Raw genomic sequence first — 21,547 nt, 5'->3', positions numbered from 1 at the left:
ACTGTCCAAAGAGTAACATAAGATGGTTGTTGCAACAGTAGTGGCAATGGTGGTGAAGGGGCAGTGGTGAGTGGTGGTGGTGGATGTGGCAGTGAGAGTAAGCAGTGATATTGTTATAGTAGCAGAAGTGTCGTGGTTCCAGGAGAGGGTAGTACTAGTGGTGGGGGTGTATGATGGTGGTGATGGTAATGTTCTGATAGCAATTGGTATAAAAGTGATGGCAGGGGTGTGAGGAACAGTGCTAGTTGTGGTGCCAAGAGTAGTAGTGGTGGTTGTGGAGGTAGTGGGGTTTTGGTGGTGGTGGTGTTACTGTTATGGTGGTGATGGCGGTCAAGTTGTGACACTTCTGGTTTCATATGTTGCTTTGCACCACTTTGTCCAAGAATTAACCTACAACATTATGTATGATTATGAGCCAAATATCTCAAACACAAGGCGACATGCCTAGGTTGTGTCTGTGTGTGTGTGTGTGTGTGTGTGTGTGTATATATATACACATACATATATATGTATGTATATATGTATACAGACACATACACATGCACGCATGTGCACAAGGAGGTGCTGAAAAGTCCCTGGCTTTGGTTAAAAAAAATACAGAAGGATCAATTATAATTTTATTCAACATATTCCCCCTCTCACATTCACTTGCTTATTGCAGTGGTCTTTCAGTTTTTCTAAACCTGTAAAAGAACACAGAAGGTTAGGCTTCCAACCAGGCTTTTCGTGACACCCTTAAAGTCAGGAATTTTTAGCACTATCATGCATATATGTATACATACACACACACACACACACACACACACACTATAATAAACTTTATGTTACTACATTTTTTGTGTTAGGTTTGCAAGATTCTTGATGTGAATTCATGTGTTGAAACAAATCCTGTTGTGTCTTTGGAGAATCATTACAGCAATAACAACACACACACACTGATTAAATGCCACTTCTTTATTGGTTAAATATCTAACCAACTAACTAATTGATCATCTGCTTAATGTGCTAATTAAACAATCAGCCGATTGTTTGTTAGTTTTTATGTTGCTGTTTGTGACCCTTTCAGTAACTTACTGGACTTCCCCTCTCATTCCAAGGTCTGCTCTGCATCTGTTTGAGAATTGGTCTTCTGTCTGTGTATGCTCACGTGTGTGTGTGTGTGTAGATGCGTTTTTGCTTAGAAGAGGAGGTAATCAAAGGGCTTGTGTGTGTATATGCACGTGTGATGATGTGTGTAGACCCATGTGACTACTTGCATGTGTGTATGTGTTTGTGTATGTTTGTGCACTAGTTATCTGAAACCTCTTTAAGGGTTCAGCATTTTGTTTTTTGTTTTTTTTTTGTTCTTGGTTAGTGTCATATGCTGGAGGTGTATGGGTTTAGGGTGTAGTAATGTGGGGAGGGAGAGAGTAGAACAGGGTAGGTGTGTGTGAGCATTTGCGTGCACACACGTGTGAGAGTATAATTTTTGTGGTCTAGTGTGTGTGTTTGTGTAGTTGAGTCAGTTCTGTCAGTGACTATGTTTGTATAAGTGTGTGTGTGTGTGTGTGTGTGATTGTTTTTTTATTTGAGTGTATTCTGGTATGCGAATATGCATGACTTGTGGTTTTTTGAATAAGCAGAGTATCAATGTGTGTGTGTAGTGTGTGTGTGTAGTGTGTGTGTGTGTGTGTGTGTGTGTGTGTGTGTGTTCCTGTATATGTATGTGTGCATATGTGCCTGTATGTGCATGTGCACATGTACCTGCACATGTTTCTTTCTGTGCAAGCACACACGCGTGAGTGTGTGTGTGTGTGTACATGTGTATGCATGGCATTTTTGTGTGCATGATTGTGTGTTCTTGTATTCCTGTGTGTGTGCATGGATGTGTATCGGAATTGTAAATATTTTTTACATGTATTTATTTGTATGGGCTTACCTGCATTCTGCTGTCATTCTAATCCTTCCCTTTACATATCTGCCAATACTACCTCATACATGTCCACCTACCCACTTACCTACCTAATTACACAGATGCACCCATATATGCATATTATGCAAGTACTAACAGTGGTATTGAAGTTCTATTATCTACTACGTATATTTTCTATTCAATATTGGTAATGTCTTGTTTTATGAGGACATTCTCAAATATTTGTCTCTTGGGTGTTTAGACAAAATGGGTGTTTGGACCAATTCTCAGACAGACACAAAGCAGACCTTAGAATGACTGGGGCAGTCACTAATTCCCTGAAAGAATCACGAACAGCAACAAAAGAAGTTTGAGTAACAAACCAGCATGTTAAGCAAATGATCAATTAGCTAGTTGGTTAAGTATTTAACTAATGACCTAACAATAAAGAAATGGAATTTAACCTATGCATGTGTTATTAATCTTTACTACTCTAGGCACACGGCCTGAAATTTTGGGTTGGGGGCAGTTGATTAGATCAACCCCAGTACACAACTGGAACTTAATTTATCGACCCTGAAAGTGTGAAAGGCAAAACCGACCTCGGCGGAATTTGAACTCAGAACGTAAAGACAGCCAAAATACTGCCAAGTATTTCGCCTGGCATGCTAACGTTTCTGCCAGCTTGCCACCTTGATGTAATGACCCTCCCAAGACAACAAAACTTCAATGTATATTTATATGTATACGTGTTTATTTCTTTTCTGTTCCACTAAGGTGTAATAGGAGGAAAGGAGAGAGAAGAGAGGAAACAAGGAAGGGAAGATAAAGGGAAAGCAAGTAAATAAAGGAGGGAGAAGAATGAAAGAAAATAAAAAAGGATGCAGTGGTGGGAGGAGAAATTAATGGAAAGTGTGAGCAGTAGGACACACATATGTAAAGAGACACACAAACACTAATATAAGTACACAAGACTTAAGAACTTATATGTGCATACACAAACACATGCCTTAGAGAACATGCACAAACAAACATACAAGAATGAACATGCACACATCTCACAGCAATTAAGAGCATGCACAAATAAACATACATATACCTCAAATACATAGAGTTGTGTACATTTATATTTAACATGTTGGTGTACACTCAAGCATGGAAAGACCTTCACAGTAGGAACTGTCATTGAAGAGAAATTCTCCTTATAGCCAGTGTGTGTGAAAATACAGAACGAGACCCTAAATGATGTCATTGAAATTTAGGACACATGTTCCTATATATTCATGCTTCATCAGCTTCATCATGCTTCATCATACTTCACAGCCCATGAAGAACTGTTGTTCTTATATGTAAACAACAAGCAATAAATTTGCTGGCATGTACAAAGCTTTTAATCTATTATATACAGACAACAGGTAAAACACAAAGGACAAAATACAAAATGTTAACACTAGTCTTTCATCAGCTGCTGACTGAAGGTCAAGGCAATTTTGGCACATCAATCAACAGAACTGCACACTCATTTCAGTGCACCCTAGTTTAGGGTCAAGACAGGATGACAACAGGTCTACAAAATTCATGCAAAATTAGCTCATATGGCTAAGCTGAACAGAATACAGGGCAAAATTATAAAGTATATTAAACAGGGATATATTAGGCGCTGACATAGCTGCATGCTAAGAAGCTTGCTTCCCAACCACATGGTCATGGGTTCAGTCCTACTGCATGGCACCCTAGGCAAGGGTCTTCTACTATAGCTTCAGGCCTACCAAAGCCTTGTGAGTGGATTTGGTAGATGGACACTAAAAGAAGCCTGTCATGTGTGTGTGTGTGTGTGTGTGTGTGTGTGTGTGTGTGTGTATATTTATCTCTTTGTGTCTATGTTTGTCCCCTATACCATCGCTTGACAACCAATGTTGGTGTTTACGTCTCTGTAATTTAGCAGTTTTGCAAAAGAGACTGATAGAATAAGTACCAGGCTTACAAAGAATAAGTCCTGGAGTCAATTTCTTCAACTAAAAAGGGCAGTGTTCCAGCATGGCTGCAGTCAAATAACTGAAACAAGTAAAAGAATGAAGTGAAACTTTTGAAAAAGAGAAAAAAGTAAGAGTAACAATGAAGCAGAGATGACTGTGCAAAGTGTAATGCTAAATGGAAATGAGTGGGTGGTTGGACTTCAGCCCTTGAATGAAGAAAGAGCCAGGATGGAGAACAAAGTGCTCTGTAGCAGGTCAGAGTTCGAAAAAAAAGTTAGGTAGTAGAATTAGAACCTTAAGAAGATAAAGCTATTGTGGGAAGGTTAGAATCAAACAGACAAGAGGAGAGAGAGAACAGAGTAAAGAGAGAAGTAAAAATGAGAGAAAAAAAATGAAAGTGAGAAGACAAAAAGAGTGAAGAATGGACAGAGTTCAAACACCACTGAGACTAACTTTGCTCTTCATCCCTCTCAGGTGGGTAAAATACCAGTCAAATACTGTGGTTGATGGTATCAAAATAAGAGTTGTTTAAGGATGATGAACAAAACACTCATGTTTCCCGGGATGAATTATTCAAACCACAAAGAATCCCACTTAACACATGCCTATGTGATCAGAGATGCACATATAATCAGATACTAGGGGAAATGCCCAGCTGGTTAAGGTAAAGCAACTGACAAGCAAATCTGTGGCATAGAGCAGAATATTTGCTGTAGACCATCTTTTATACCGAGATGAAAACATGTGCATGTTAACACTTCCAATCAGTTAAGATCAGAAACCATGAGAACCACTGCCTGGTACTGGAATCAGGGCATATATTATTGAGCTGGCAGAACTGTTACTACGCCAGGTGAAATTAATTCTGCCAAAGTCGACTTTGCCTTTCATCCTTTTTTTTGGGGGGGGGTGATAAAATAGGTACCAGTTGAACACTGGTATCAATGTAATCGACTTACCCCTCCCCTGAAATTGCTGGCCTTGTGCCAAAATTTGAAACCACTATTATTATTATTATTATTATCATTATTATTATTTGCACTGTCATATCACAGAAGACTACAATCCAAGTTAACATGTGTCACAATCTTGGCAGTACACATTTACTCAGGATTAGCACTAAATCCTGTTGATGCTGACCTCCCTGACATAGCCCCTGGTTCTATGATACAAACTTCCTATTTTAAAAATTATCTCAATTAAAACCTTCCAATTTAATTTATGCTCTAAACACCAGTTTAATAATGGCAAAGTTATTTTACTAAATTCTTTATTATTTTCAAAATTAAAATAGATTATTTCAATAGAAATATGACAACAAAAGATTCAATTCTGTATGCCTCAGTTCACTGAAAAGGTTCAGAAATGTCACATGATACTACAAGAAGTAGATCGCTGCTAGAATATGAAGGAGATATTGTGAGAAGTGTCAACGGGTGAACAAATAGCAGTTAATTAGTTAAAACACTTAATCAACTGCTACCAATTCATCTGTTAACTAGGAAGAGCACTTCATGCTTTTATAAAGCAGATTCAGTATATATATATTTATCTATCCGAGGGGTTTTTGAGTTGATTCCTCCATGACCAGCACCACACTTGACAACCAGTGTTGGTTTGTTTACATCCTAACTTAGGAGTTTAACATAAGAGACTGATAGAATAAGTACCATGATTAACAAAACTAAAGTACTGGTAGAGGAGGAAATGATTCATTTAACTAAAACTCTTTGAGGAGATGCCCTAGTATGGCAGCAGTCCAATGACTAAAAGAAGTAAAAGATAAAAGACATGCAGAAATAAACCAAGGAGAGAGATTTTACCTGGTACTCGACTTGCAAGAAATAACAACCAAATCTTCCTCAAAACACACTCTGCTATATTAAAATAGGAACAACAAATCAGATAATACAATGCTAGATATAGAAAAAAGATAGGGTGGTTGGAACACTTCCATTCATAAGTCTGCTCAGCCAACATAATTAGGAACTAGACAACATACATTTAAACACATTGTTGACATCTTCCATAAATAAAGACATAGTCCAACTGATAAGCAAATCTGCATTCAGTTCTTATTTTTCTTTACATTTCTTAACACTGTCACTCTGTCAGTTATAATGACAAGTCATCTAGTTGATCTGATCAACGGAACAGCCTACTAGAAGTATTAATGTACAAGTAGCTTGCACTCCACAGACACACACTCACAGAAACACTCAACAGAATAACACAAATATATGGAAACTGTTGACACATTAGACCAACTTACATGTTCAAAACTAAAGTTCAAATAAACAGGAAATGTCTCCTTAATTTCAGAGACACAATGGTAAAGAAGCAAGCACATGATCTTCTTTTCTTGGCCTGACTGCCAACTGCCAACACCTCGTGTCCATCGCCCATGTTCCTGCCTTTAGGCTTTCACTTCATACACACCAGCTCAATTTGATTCGTTCTCAGTCGAAAGATGCCTGTTGTTATTTCTTGTTGTTTGTATTCGTAATTGTGTACCATGTTCTCCGGGTCTTTTTTGTTTGTTTGTTTGTTTTTTTGTCTTTGTTGCCGTACACATTCGCTAACTTTCTTACAAAGGGGTCTAATGCTCTTAGCTTAGACTTTTTTGGGGGCAACCAGATCAAACCATCTTAAGTGTAACTGCCCGAAATGGTTGTGACTTCTGAGACTTGACTGATGAAAGAAAGCCAAGAACAACCAGTCTTTTTTAAGCCTGTCCTTCTAAATGTTGTTTCTCTTGTCCACCTTTGTATCGTCTATCTGTCCGAATGTTTTAATGCCCTCTATTGTGTTTTTGTTCCATTTATATATATATATATAATTACAGAAGTGACAATCACGAAGACATGGGACAAAGTATTGGAGGCTGATCCCAAGACGCTGAGCCTTACTGAAGAGAAGACAAAGGACTGAGATATCTGGTACCTTGCTATACTCAAGAAGACCTGTCCACCACAGCAGAACTGAGAGTGGTATTGATTCCACATAAGCACTGATGTTGGTGCCACATAAAAAGCACTTGGCTTTGTCTCATTTTATTTAATATACATATATATATATATATATATATATATATATATATATATACATACATAAATATACATACATATATACATACATACGTAAGCTCGCAAGGAATGAAGCCAGTATGCTCCGTTGGATGTGTAATGTCAATGTGAATACCCGTCAGAGTGTAAGTATCTTGAGAGAAAAGCTGAACATTAGAAGCATCAGTTGTGGCGTGCAAGAGAGACGATTGCGCTGGTATGGACATGTGGTGAGAATGGAGGAGGATAGCTGCGTGAAAAAGTGCCACACCCTAACAGTTGAGGGAACCCGTGGAAGAGGTAGGCCCAGGAAGACCTGGGCTGAGGTGGTGAGGCAAGACCTTCGTACATTGGGCCTCACCGAGGCGATGACTACGGACCGAGACCTTTGGAAATGGGCTGTGCGTGAGAAGACCCGGCAAGCCAAGTAAGATCGTTGCCAGTGCCCCTGGACTGGTTCTTGTGCGGGTGGCACATGAGATGCACCATTTTGAGCGTGGCCGTTGCCAGTACCGCCTGACTGGCTCCTGTAGGATTTTCGAGCGAGATCGTTGCCAGTGCCCCTGGACTGGCTTGTGCGGGTGGCACATAAAAGACACCATTTCGAGCGTGGCCGTTTTCGTGCGGGTGACACGTAAAAGCACCCACTACACTCTCTGAGTGGTTGGCGTTAGGAAGGGCATCCAGCTGTAGAAACTCTGCCAAATCAGACTGGAGCCTGGTGTTGCCATCCGGTTTCACCAGTCCTCAGTCAAATCGTCCAACCCATGCTAGCATGGAAAGCGGACGTTAAACGATGATGATGATGATACATATATATATACATAAATATATATATATATATATATATACATAAATATACATACATAAAAATACATACATATATATACATAAATATATATATAAATATATATATATATATATATATATATATATATATATACACACACACACATAAATATGCATACGTATATGTATATGTGTGGTCACACACACACATACATATACATACACATAAGCACAGACAACTAAATCTAATACCCAGAATGACACGGCAAAGGAAAGGTACTAAAATTGTTTTTTAAATTTTAGCTTATTTTAAAAACTTGATAAAAAAAATAAATAAAAATTAAATGCAAGCAAATTTCTTGACATAAATTATGGGAAACAGAACAAAAATGTGCACCACACTGGCAAACAGGCAGATAGGCAAATAATAATTAGAACACACAGGAAAAATATAGGTTAGACGAAGAAAAAAAAAAAGTGTTTGATGGAAAGATTGCAAGATATTCATCTATTGTGAGTGCTACAAATAAAATGATACTTGCCAATTTGTACGTTGATCTGTGGATGTTTACCACGAAAACTAGAACAACAATAACTATACTTTATGAATTTCTAGTAAAAATTAAAACAAACAACAAGCAACTTTACAAGTGAATGAAAATTTATCATGCGGGTGACACGGAAAAGCACCCACTACACTCTCTGAGTGGTTGGCGTTAAGAAGGGCATCCAGCTGTAGAAACTCTGCCAAATTAGATTGGAGCCTGGTGTTGCCATCCGGTTTCACCGGTCCTCAGTCAAATCATCCAACCCATGCTAGCATGGAAAGCGGATGTTAAACGATGATTATATATATATATATATATATATATATATATATATATATATATATATATATATATGTATATATACACACATACATACACATATATACACACACACACACACACACACACACACGTGAATTGTTTCTTTATTCCATTTTGAATTTACTTTATATATATCTATATCTATATATACATATATATATATATATAAAGTAAATTCAAAATGGAATAAAGAAACAATTCACATAAAAAGAACAGAAGACAAGGAAACCTGGAAACATCCCTCAACAGCCATAGAATTCCAGACTATAAGTACAGTTTTGGTACATTTAAAGCCTGAAAACTTAATTCTATGCTACTGTTCACCTGGTTGCACCAGTGATATAGGGAATATCACTGAAGTGATGGACATACAAGGACAAAACTAGTAAGAAAGGTAACAGAAGACAAGCAGGACAGAAAATTAACAATAGAACATATAGCAAAAATGGAAGGGTGAAGGTCCCCATGTCAAATCTTATTCAGTGAGCTCACTTCATTAAAAAGACCATGGGGTTGCCCTATTTGAAGACACAAGGACCAACTCAAAACAATACTGAAAGCCACTAGAATTGAGACTAAAGCATTTGAAACACAAGCCCAAGACTGTACTAAGTGGGATGTTCTATCACCATAAGAAACAAAAACTTTGAAGCCACTAGAAGAGAAAAAGGAATCAATCCAACAATAGGAAAGAAAGGCTCATCGAAAATCAACCTCATGCTCCATGCCACTGACTCTTCTATGCAAGCATTAGTCTACAGTCATCAACAGCATCACCATAAAGGAAGCGTTCAGCAAAGAAGAAACTAAATTCTCAGATATGAGATAAAGACAGTGACAATGAGTAACAGAATGTGTATGTATATATGTGTGTGTGTATATATTAGAAAATAAGATGAGAAAGGAATAAACAACTATCTTTTGAACTTTATTAGCTTACAGCTGTTTCTGCTATGAGATGCAAAAGACTCATAGTTGAGTGCTTGTATAACACCTTATAACTTCATTGGAGGCTTGAATATGAATGGTAATTTATTTGGGAGAAGAATTACATTTATGCATATATATAGGAAAAAGCTTTCATCCTCAATGTACATGTTGGCTTTCCCCTTCGTAATACCTTTTCCTCTCTCTCTCTCTCTCTCTCTCTCTCTCTCTCTCTCTCTCTCTCTCTCTCTCTCTCTCTCTCTATATATATATATATATATATATATATATATATATATATATCATCATCATCATCATCATCATCATTTAACATCTATTGTCCATGGTCTTTTTAATGAAGTGAGCTCACTGAATAAGATTTGACATGGGGACCTTCGCTCTTCCATGGGTTGGGTGGTTTGACCAGGCTGGCATGCTGGAAGGAAGTTTGCACCAGACTCCAGTCTGATTTGGCATGGTTCTCTATAGCTGGAAACCCTTTCTGATGCCAAACACTCCAAGAGTGTGATGGTACTTTTACGTTCCACCAGCATGGGTGCCATTTGTGAGACACCGGGATGCTTTTACATGCCACTAGCATGGGTGTCAATTAGTGTGACACCAGTATCTGCCATGACTGCAATTTTGCTCAGCTTGATGGGTCTTCTCAAGCACAACATAACGCCAAAGATCTCAGATATATATATGCATAAATGCAATTATTTTCCCAAATAAACTACACTTCATATGAGGCTATAAGGTGTTATAGCTCTGATGAAGCTATAAGGTGTTATTCAAGCAATCAACTATGAGTCCTCTGCATCTTATTGCAGAAACAGCTGTAAGCTAATGAAGTTCATAAGAAAATCATTTATTCCTTTGTCGTCTTTTTTTCTTATTACCACTCTGTGCTTAACTAATGCTTCATTCTGAAGCATATTGTATACTTAGTTCTACACCAGGTTATTAGGCTGTTTCATAGGAAGTAACTTTACTACCATTTTAACCTCAGGAAGACACCTCCTGTAGCTGGTTATTCGATGCAATTGGTACCTAATATATATTGCAAGTAGGGGAGCAAACAGCTGGAAGATGATAGGGGTTTGCTCCCTTACTTGCAATATATCAAATGCAGATTGCATCAAATAACCACCTGGAGCAGGCGTCCTCCTCAAGTTAAGATGCTAGAAACGTCAGCTTCTTCAGAACAGCCACAATGAAATGGCAATAAACATTACTTCTCAGTATAGTTACTACTTTTATCTCTTATAGAGATTTTCTAACTAGCTAATTTGCTTGTTTTAAGTATATATACATGTTGTTATATTTGGGGATGGTCATATTGCCAGTTTAGCCAATAATATATAAACGGAACATATATATATATATATGGGGGGGGGGTATGTATGTAGACATACATACATACATAATTAATAAAAAAAAAAAATGAAGAAAAAACACAAAGAAAAACAACGCGAGGACGTGTTAAAAGACGCTCAGGGAAGGAAAAAAGAATGTTTATGTTTCGAGCAAAGCCCTTCTTCAGAAAAAAGAGACAGAAGAAAGTCCAAGAGAAAAGGAAGAGAGAAGAAAAAAAATCACCAACAATCCACATGTAGTTAAATTTTGAGTGTATACACATACACAATTGTATATATGTATGTGTGATTGTGTCCTGACATCATGTGTCAGTCCCTAATGCTAATCACTCTGCAAAGTGTACTACTCTTCTTGATACCAACCCTTACTTGTTTTTCAAAGAAGGAGCTTTATTTTTTTTCATTTCAGACTTCTTCAAAAGTACAGAATGACCAATCATAATATCAACAAGATATGTCAACAGCAACATCATTATGCCCAAGCAATGACAAGTATGGGATATTAACATTCACATATGCATACACACACACACACACACACACACGCATACACAAGGCTTCCTGCAGTTTCTGTCTACTAAATTCATTGGGTCAGTCTGGGGCTATAGTAGTAGAAACATGCTCAAGGCACTGTGCAGTGGGACGAAACCCAAAAACCATGGGCCGTGCCATAAACATTTTAACTATACAGCGAAAGCTGCTTCTATATATATCTGGGCACCTGGGAACTACGAAGTCAGATCAGACATTGGTTTAGGTGTTTGTGTGTGTGCAAGAGACAGCATGTATGTGTGTTATTGTATTACGCAAAGTTTTTAGTTGAGGATTGCCTATACCAGTGCTACTCAAAGTGGTGGTCCATGGACCAGTGCCTGTCCATGAGCCATCAGCTGCTGGTACACAGCAAGTTTCCAGAAAAGAAACATTATAACATACTTATAAAATGCTTATGTAATATGGCTGGCTGCCCACACTTTCTTCTGCAAAATAGGGGTAGTTTATCCTGTTCAGGCTATATTATTAGCATTATCCTGCATTTGAGAATTTTAAAAAATCACTTCTTTAACTTTCTAAGACATCTCAACGCTTCTAAAAGCAAACTTCATTTGTTTGTTTACGTTTATCGTAATTTGAATTTAACTTATGTAATATTGTATTATTTGTTTACAAAATAAATATAAGATTTTTAAAAATTGTCAACTTTTATTATATCCATTATATATATATTGTTTCTGATATAAAGTAATATTACTAAGAAATATTACCGGTCCTTGGAACATTGGAAAAAAAAACTGCCAGTATGCCACATCAGATAGTTTGAGAAGCACTGGCCAATACGATATCTCTCTCTCTGTCTTTTTGTCAGTTAGGGAGCATCAGACTTTTATGAGGAGCTCTGAGTATAACACATCAAAAGGAATTTCACTGGGTTCCTAGATCAGATTGCTAAATAATTTTAAGGGCAACAACTTTTGGTTTCAACATTGCCTTCCAAAATGAAGGACCAATTAACAGTTAAATACAAAAATATATCACTCAGAGGAGCTTTTAGAATTTGTATTGGCGATCAAAAAAAAGTGGGGGGAAGAAGAGGAAATCAAGTATATGCTTCAGAAGGTAACTGAAATTTTAATGACACTCCTATCAACTTGAAAACTTGGAATGAGGAGTATATGTATCATTATTCTCAAAGAAGTAACATACATTTACTTCTTTCTATGAATCCAAGGCATGCAAATAGGTGTTGAATAAATCTACTTAAGATATGATCTTATTCTGAAGCATATTAAAGGGTGATAATAAGGACATTGACTGGACTCAGATTAGCTTTATTGTTCAAATATAAACATCACAGGGAGATAGGGAGGGATAGACGGATGGACAGACAGACTGACAAATGGACAAAAGAATACTTACTGTGATATGTTTGATTCCTTTCACTTTAGAAATATAACCTTCAATATTAACAACACAGGAATTGCAGTGCATTCCTTGAATGCTGATATCTGCTGATTTCTCCATGGTAACCACCTTTTATAAAAGACCTGAAAAAATAAAGTAAAAATAAAATATTGGCTATAGTAAAGTGACAGGACTGGTAATCATGATCATCATCATAATAATCTCATTATTTTAACGTCAATTTACTCACATGAGTACAAATTAAAAAGGTAATACAAGATCTCTTTGTATTCTTTAATCTGGTACCATCATAGGACTCACTTAACGACAGTCACTCAACAGGTAATCAACACATTGTAATGATACAACCATTGTTTCTTACAGCATGAAATAAAGCCTCAATGCATTTCCTTAACCCTGTCAAATATAATGCATTTTTATCCATATTGCTTTGAAATGATCCTGCATTATCTTATAGCTTCCAGATTTTAATAATGCAATTTATTATTTTCAGAATGACATTGCAGGGTATGTGTGAGAGGCTGGATCTAGTTGGGCTTGATATGGCCAGTCTAAATGGTAAAGGGTTGACCTGCAAGAAATAGCAACCAAATCTTTCTTGAGTTAAATTCTACTACCTTAAAACTGGAAGAACATGTTCTAGATAAAGAAAAAGACAGGATAGTCATGGATAGAATGCATTTATTATGGGTTTTCTTGATAAGCTCTGAACAGGGGGGGGGGGGGCTAAACAACAACAGAACAAAATACAAAGTGAAAACAGGGTACATTCAAGGTGATTCAATGAGGCAGTTTCTATGGAAAATAACCCAATCTGCTAGATATAGCAACCAAACCTTCAAATCCTACCTTAAGTAAAGAAGGATACACTGGATAGTGTAGTCCTCTTCAGAGACACTACATTTAAATAAAAAAAATAAAAAGACAGTATGGTGACATGGAAGACTTTGATCATGTGACTGCTCTATCAGGGTTGATCAGAGACTAAATCCAATTTTTCAAATATATTTTGAAAACAAAAACTGATGTTTTCAGCACACCCATATTCTAATGGGATGAAATACTTCACTGATCTAACAGCATTATTACTCCCTGAAGCTATAGTGTTGAAATTCTCAACTTACACTCAGCACTTACCTCTATGAGCTTCATTATTTCTTTGTCCATATCTCTCTTATTCTGTATACATATAGTTCTCATTTTATTACCTCATTTCATCTTCCTCAAGCTCTCATTTTTATCTCATTCCTTTACCTCTCCATTCATCTGTAATGATTTTTAGCATCATTAGCCTTCCATAGTTTGTTTTCTCATTAACCCCAGCCAAACCTACATACATACTTTTATTAGCTATTGAAACAGTAATTGTAGTCTTAGCCAAAATTGTTAATATTTTATGTTACTGGCTAAATTCATTTCTCATTAGAATTGGTGCCAAAAGACAAATCAATCCAACAAAGTTAACTCAAGACTTTGTATTGGCTAATATCGATTAAAAATTGGCCAATCAGTATAATGCCAGTAACCTGTCACAGTCAGCTAATGAGCTATAAATGAGCTTATTTAACTAGATTAAAGCAGAGAGATGTGGTACTGGCTACCTTAGCTGGTAGTGGTTGTTCTCACAAACTGTCATAACATTCATTGTTTTTCTCAGTCTTTCATTCTCTCACTGCCATAGTCAAAGCAGCTTAAAGTCCATTCACACAACTCTATGTCACAGTCATTGTAGAGCAGAACACAAAAATAGCCTCTAAAGGAAACTAAATACCAAAGACATTTCACATAATAAAAAACAACTGTTTTTCACAAGAGAACTTCTAACTGCATCCTTTAGTAGAGCTTACAAACTTGAATGTTTCAACAGTAAAGAACTAGTGAGTGTATTTCTTAACACATAACAGAAAGAACATTCATTTCTGCATAAACTACTGGGCCATTGTCTTGATATGTAACTCTTTAACAAAACATCGAATAAAACTGTTGTGGATCATTCCTCTTAGATCATAAAATATCTCGCTGTGGATCTCATTTTATCTCCTGCCTTCCGTCTCTATATCTCTCATTTCATCTTTCTCTAGCTCTTCTTTCACCTATCTAGTTCTTTCATTTAATCACTCATTTAATCTCCTTATATATATATATATATATATATATATATATATATATATATATATATATACACACACACACACACACACACACACACACAAGGGGGTGCAAAAAAGTTCCTGGCTTTGGGTAAAAGAAAATACAGGAGGATCAGTTAATTATGATTTTATTTAACACATTCCCCTCAAATTCACACACCTATTGCTGTAGTCCTTCAGTTTTTCTAAGGCATGTAAAAGAACTCAGAAGATTGGGCCTCCAACTAGGCCTTTTGTGATACCTTTAAAGCCAGGAAATTTCCATCACCCCCTTGTAATAATAGTGTACTCGGCTAACAGAACACATAGGTAATCCAGTACAGAGGAGGAGTATAATGCAAAGTTCCATGCAGCTGAAATCCAGGAGATCCAATAGATGAAATTATTTTGTGAGGAGTATATAAACCATAAAAAATCAGGAGGTATGAGGGGTGAATATATTTAACCACTTGACATTCTTAGGATTACAGCCATTTCAGTCTTCATGTAATAATAACTTCAGTGTATAATAAATTATGTTAAAGCTAGCAAGTTTTATTTACATTGATTGTGAATATAGAATTGAATTTTATAATGCATACCATGCATATTTATGCAGATATGTAAAGATAATTTATTTCACACTGAAATTATTACTACATGAAGAAGGCTGTGGAACACCCATAACCCTAAGGATGTCAAGTGGTTAAATAAATATATTCACCTCTCATACCTCATCTTTTTATGGTTTATACACACACACTCACACGTTCTCACTCTCTTGGTCCTTTTCTCTCTATCATTTATTCTATCACATCACTTTCAAACTCTCATTCTCTTTTTTTTCAATAAACTGTTCTGGCATCTACTTTTCTCCTTTCCCACTGCCCACTCCTCAATCTTTCCACCTTTTTTTTTTTTACATCTCTATTCCTCCACTTAGTCTCTCTCCCTTTCAACCTAACAAAGGAGCCTTTCTGGGGGTCTCTCAACTTGTAAAAAATAAACCAAAAGTTTCCCCAAAATTACACCTTACCATCTTGTAAAAAAGAAGGATTAAACATTGATTGGATAATATAGTCCTAGCTACATGCAATATCAGAGAAAAGGATACATCTGCTCAGTCAGGCTTACTTGAGATTAACCCTTTTAGCGTTCAGATTAATTTGTCAAAAGTAATTCTTATTTATTCACATTTAAAAAAATTTATCTGATATTATTTTGTAGCTTCAAGATAGGAAAGATGTAATTGCTTATTTTTAGAATGACATTGCAGGGTAGGTGTGAGAGGCTGGTTCTGACCAGTTTGAGCATAAAACGTGTAGAATATTTGGGCCGGATACAGCCAGTTTAAACACTAAAGGGTTAAACAACATCTACTAGCTCTCTATTTCTATCTCTCTACTAATATTACCAACTAACCAACATTCACTCAGTATTATCTCATTGTTCAATCCGTCAGAACTTCAATAGATGAAAAAAGAAGGAAAAAGAACAATAGAAAACCTATCTAAATCATGAGAAACTATATTTTTAGCTCCCCTTTCACGGATATCTATTTAGTTATCTTTTTGTTCTCAAACTTGTTAATATCTTTCTGCAACATTTCTTGTCTATTAGTCAACACTATAAATAGTCAGTAGGGAAATCAGTCAACATGCTAAATACAGAGAGCAATAAAATACAAACTAGAAATGAATTTATAGAAATGATGATATCCAACCCATGCCAGCAAGGAGAATGGATGTTAGATGATGCTGCTGATGATGAGGGGGATGTTGATTTGGTAGTTGTGATATAACTGCAGTTTTTCTAAATTTTGAAAAATGTATACAAAATTGTAATCCATAGCTAACATTCTTTATAAAGCGTTCGTTATATACATCATGTTTCTGTAATATGCATAAGGGAAAATAAAACTGGAAGGAGTCATAAAGAAGAGTGACAGTGGTAAACAGCTACATGCTGGTTGTTGCTATAGTTTCACACCTTATACACACAATCAGGAGGTGTATGCATGTATAAATACACATATTCACACATGCTTTTATATATATATATATATATATATATATATATATATATATACACACACACACACACACATACACACACAACCATATATACAATTTCAAGTTAATGGAGCTCTCATCAGTTTTAACAATATATATTCTAACTGTTCAATCGACTAGCCTAGCTACTCATTAAATTATTGAGTTTCTAAATAGCTGAGTATTCCAGACATATGTACCATTCGCCTTTAAGCATTCAGAATACTCTGTCTATGCATAATCTTGTAGCTTCAACATTTCAATGATATGATTAATTACTTTTAGAATGACATTGTACAATAGGTGTGAAAGGCCAGATCTGGCCAGTTTGAAATTAAAACAAGTAGAACATTTGGACCAAATATGGCCAGTTTAAATGCTAAAGGGTTAATGTAATTCCCAGGCAAAATCAGCTTGACACAGGGAATCACAATGCTGGCCTTCTGAATCTCTGATGCAATCCATCTGACAGGATTTCATTCACAGGATGGAAGTTGACCCAAGGCTTATGACAAGTCAGTACCTCAATGTGCCAAGCAGCAGGACTGAACCCACGACTTTGTGAATCTAAAACAAATTCCTTATCCATTCAACCAAGCCTGTACCACTATTTTTCAATGCACATTCATAAACACAAATATGAATAAAAATATGTGGGGAAAAATGGAATTCTATCCAAAAAATGTACAACCAACCACAAACATGAATGTGTATGGATACACACACACACACACACACACACACACACACACACACACATTACTCCATTAAACAGACACATGATATTAATGTGAAGTTGATAAGAGCTTTTGTATGTAAGACAACACTATATGAAAATAAATTTTGTGCCAACTACAAAAGTGGAAGCCATCAAGTAGTATGTCAACCTGCTAGAAATAGCAGCCAAATCACTCTCAGTTCACAACCTAACAGCTTAAGGAAGAAAAGAAAATATTGGATAATAAAATCCCGAACGAATAAGTCTGAAATAAAAATGGTTAGTCATGGTTGGATTGTTTAACAATCAAGACTGGATAGGAGATAAATATGAATACACACACATACAGCTTCATTAAACAGACTTATGAGAGCTCATCATGAAATCAATAATGACATTTATGTGTCCTTACAATACTATATAAAAGAAATTAGCACACACATATGCATGAATATGCATGTATGCAAACTCAAAAGGACAGAAACCACTAATTCAAAAATCAACACTATCACATTGATGACCTATGCCTTGTCATCAACACTATTCTGATTATGTAGGGTCAACAGACAATTTTTCTTTTCAACACAAACTTCCTGAACATGTGATAGATTTGATAAGAATTTAAAGTCAGCTATAATAAATATAAATATGAGCTGTCTCCTATGATATTTTCTACTTCATGGCACCATCTGGTATGACAATTTGAAACCTTGTCTCATTCCAAATATCAGGTCATTAAGAATGAAATGTCCAATTTTCTTGTGCACCAAGTCTGACACTCTAATGTTTTATCCTGACAATTCTTTGTTTTACAGCATTGAAGAGTAACATCTTTACTTTTTGAAATGCAATACATGGTATCTGATTATATTGTAAGTTCTCTCTTGTAAATTAATTTTTGTGAACTCATGGATGGATAAAAAAATTCATGTTGCCTATGAATATGAGTTCTGTCATGGAACCAATGAATCCCAGACAGCTCAAAACATCAATGAGGTGTTTGATGAATATGTGGCAAATGAGCACACTGTACACCGATGGTTTGAGAAGTTCTAGTCTGGTAACTTTACTCTTGAAAATCAGCCCCATGGTAGACCTGAGACCAAGGGGGGATAATGATGAGCTGGAAACTGTAGTGAAAGTGGATACATCTCAAATTATGTGTGAGTTAGCAGCAAGGTTTAATGTTCCGATTCCAACTGTATTGGACTACCTTAAACAAATCAGCAAGGTAAAGAAATTGGACAAGTGGGTACCACACGAACTGAACGAGCATCAAATGACACATCATCTTGAAACTTGTCGTTGTCTGCTGTCATGGCGTGTGATGAAAAATGGATTCTTTTCAACAAGAGCATGCGCTCTGCATGGTGGTTGGATAGAGTCAAAGTATCAAAACACAATCCAAAAAAGAATATTCACCAAAAAAAGCTAATGTTATCTGTTTGGTGGTCCAGCACTGGTGTCATCCACTACAGCTTCATGAGACCTGGTAAGTTATTACAGCGGATGTTTACATCAAACTAGATGAAATGATGAGCAAACTTGCAATTAAACAACCAAGATTGGTCAACAGAAACAGATCAATTCTCCTAAAAGACAATGCTTGACCACATGTTGCACAAAGAACGTTACTCAAGTTACAGGAACTGAACTTGGAAGTACTATGTCATTCACCATATTCACCAGACCTTGCACCAACTGACAATCACATTTCCCAGGCATCAGACAACTTTTTGCAAAGAAAAAATTTCAAATCTGAAGAAGATGCAAAAACAGCCTTTCCTGATTTCATCACCTCTTGCTCTCCAGAATTCTTTGCTGCTAGGATAAATACACTACCGATAAACTGGCAAAATTGTGTTGATAGTTTAGGTGCATACTTTAATTAACTGTATCGTTTTTTTGTTGAGATAAAGTAAAATAAACTTTCAGTTCAAAATCGGACATTTCATTCTTAATGACCTCATAATAACTGACATAATCAGTGGTTTATAATGTAAAAGTTGATTTGATCTCATTTATGTATGGCAACTACATTTTTCTTCTTTTTATTTTCCCTTTGCTCTCTCACCTCTGTTATTCTTTCTTTCAACACCTTTTATCTCTCTTCTCGTTTTTCTATTCAATCTTCTTAGCAACAACCAGCATGTAGCTGTCTATCACTGTCTCTTTTCCATTACTCTCTCCAATCTTATTCTCCCTTATGTTAACCTACTCTCTCACTCTGGTTCTTTCTCCTTCATCACTCTCTCTTCTAGCCACCGATTTGGTAACATTGCTTTGAATGAACAGAGACAACAAAGGGTAGAGAGAACTTTTTCTTTTAGAATGAAGTAACCTACCTGGTGTTCATGCCACTATAAAATGCACCTAACATACTTTGCAAAGTACTTCACATTAGAAGACACATTTGAGGTAGACAATGGTCACTGATGCATCTAATCCAAACAAGTGTTGTTGCTATTTGCCAGTCAGATTTAAAATAATACAGACAAATATATAACCAAAATTCCAGGACATACGCAGCATACAGATAATATCACTACTAGGCACTGCACACTTTTGTATGTCCAACTCAATCAATGGAAACCACATTGACCAATACACTGGCTAGAGCTTCCTCTAATTACATCTTTGAGGGCACATTGAACCCTCCTCTGTTTTTCAAGAGACAAAAGTGTCATTTCCTTTCTTGTCTTTCTTGGGGCCATGCAGGCATGAAGGAGTGGACATTAAGTAACGATGATGAGACGATCTGTAAAATGGTTGACATTTGGAGAGACATCTGACTGTTGAAACCATGCTGAAGACAACAACAGTGCATGACGCAGTCCTGCAACCAGTCAGACCCTGTCAAACCATCCAACCCATGCCAGCATGGAAGCCAGATGTTAAATGATAATGATGATAATGCATACAGAAAAATAAATTTCTACAAATGCAGTTCGGTTTGGTTTGTTTTAACCTTTTTCTTACACAACAAAAATTTCAATAAATAAATAAATAAAACTGTACATTATGTAGACTGTACAGACAACCTGTCAATAGAACAGTTGTGTTCTGTCCTATTTATTAGTACTTCAACTAATGTTATTTCCTTTCCTTGTCACTCACACTCAAGTAAATCAAATACATAAAAGCCATATCCTATAGAAAATGAATTATTTATTCATAAGCTCCTGTTTTGAATAAGATAAAAACTCAATAGAAACCACCAACTTGATAAACAGAGTTGATATTTTTGTTCTCTTTCATTACACACACACACACATATATATATATATATATATATATATATATATATATATATATATATATATATATATATATATATATATATATAACAATATAAATTTTATATATATCATCATCATCATCGTTTAACGTCCGCTTTCCATGCTAGCATGGGTTGGACGATTTGACTGAGGACTGGTGAAACCGGATGGCAACACCAGGCTCCAGTCTGATTTGGTAGAGTTTCTACAGCTGGATGCCCTTCATATATATTATATATATATATATATACATACATACATGTACATACTTACATACATATATACACACACACACACACACACACACACACACACATATATATATATATATATTTATTTATTTATGTGTTTCAGCCAAGTGGCTGCGGTCATGCTGGTGCACCACATATATGCATATGTGGGTACAGGACGCCCCAAAATGTGTACAACAAAAAAATACGAAGCAAGAGTGCATGGAACATGAACTATTCTTTCGAACAATGAAAGACACAAATGGAAAATAAAACAAACAACATAAAGAACGACCCTTCATCAGTTGTTGGCTGTTTTTCT

General features: G+C 36.1%; 1 protein-coding gene across 6 annotated transcripts in view; it reads right to left on the bottom strand.

Moving 5' to 3' along the window:
• The window catches only part of LOC106877342 (copper-transporting ATPase 1), a 166,400-nt gene that overhangs the window by 86,685 nt on the left and 58,168 nt on the right, over window positions 1-21,547 (bottom strand). For 2 of the 6 annotated variants that reach the window (XM_089352279.1, XM_089352277.1), the window contains exons 2-3: window positions 12,814-12,941; window positions 5,691-5,744 (exon numbers count right to left, since the gene is read on the bottom strand). Coding sequence is in view for 3 of the 6 variants with exons in the window: in XM_089352275.1 (XP_089208401.1) it covers window positions 12,814-12,918 (105 nt within the window). In the remaining 3 variants the exon portion in view is untranslated. Of the gene's footprint in view, window positions 1-5,690; window positions 5,745-12,813; window positions 12,973-21,547 lie in introns of all 6 variants that reach the window. The other 4 variants (XM_089352276.1, XM_089352274.1, XM_089352278.1 and 1 more) reach the window with 3 other exon arrangements.

Source organism: Octopus bimaculoides, chromosome 5, assembly GCF_046866305.1.
Source record: "Octopus bimaculoides isolate indiv1 chromosome 5, ASM4686630v1, whole genome shotgun sequence".
Classification (NCBI taxonomy): Eukaryota; Metazoa; Mollusca; class Cephalopoda; order Octopoda; family Octopodidae; genus Octopus; species Octopus bimaculoides.
Note: the sequence above shows the minus strand (reverse complement) of the source record. Positions and strands in the feature narration are given on the sequence as shown.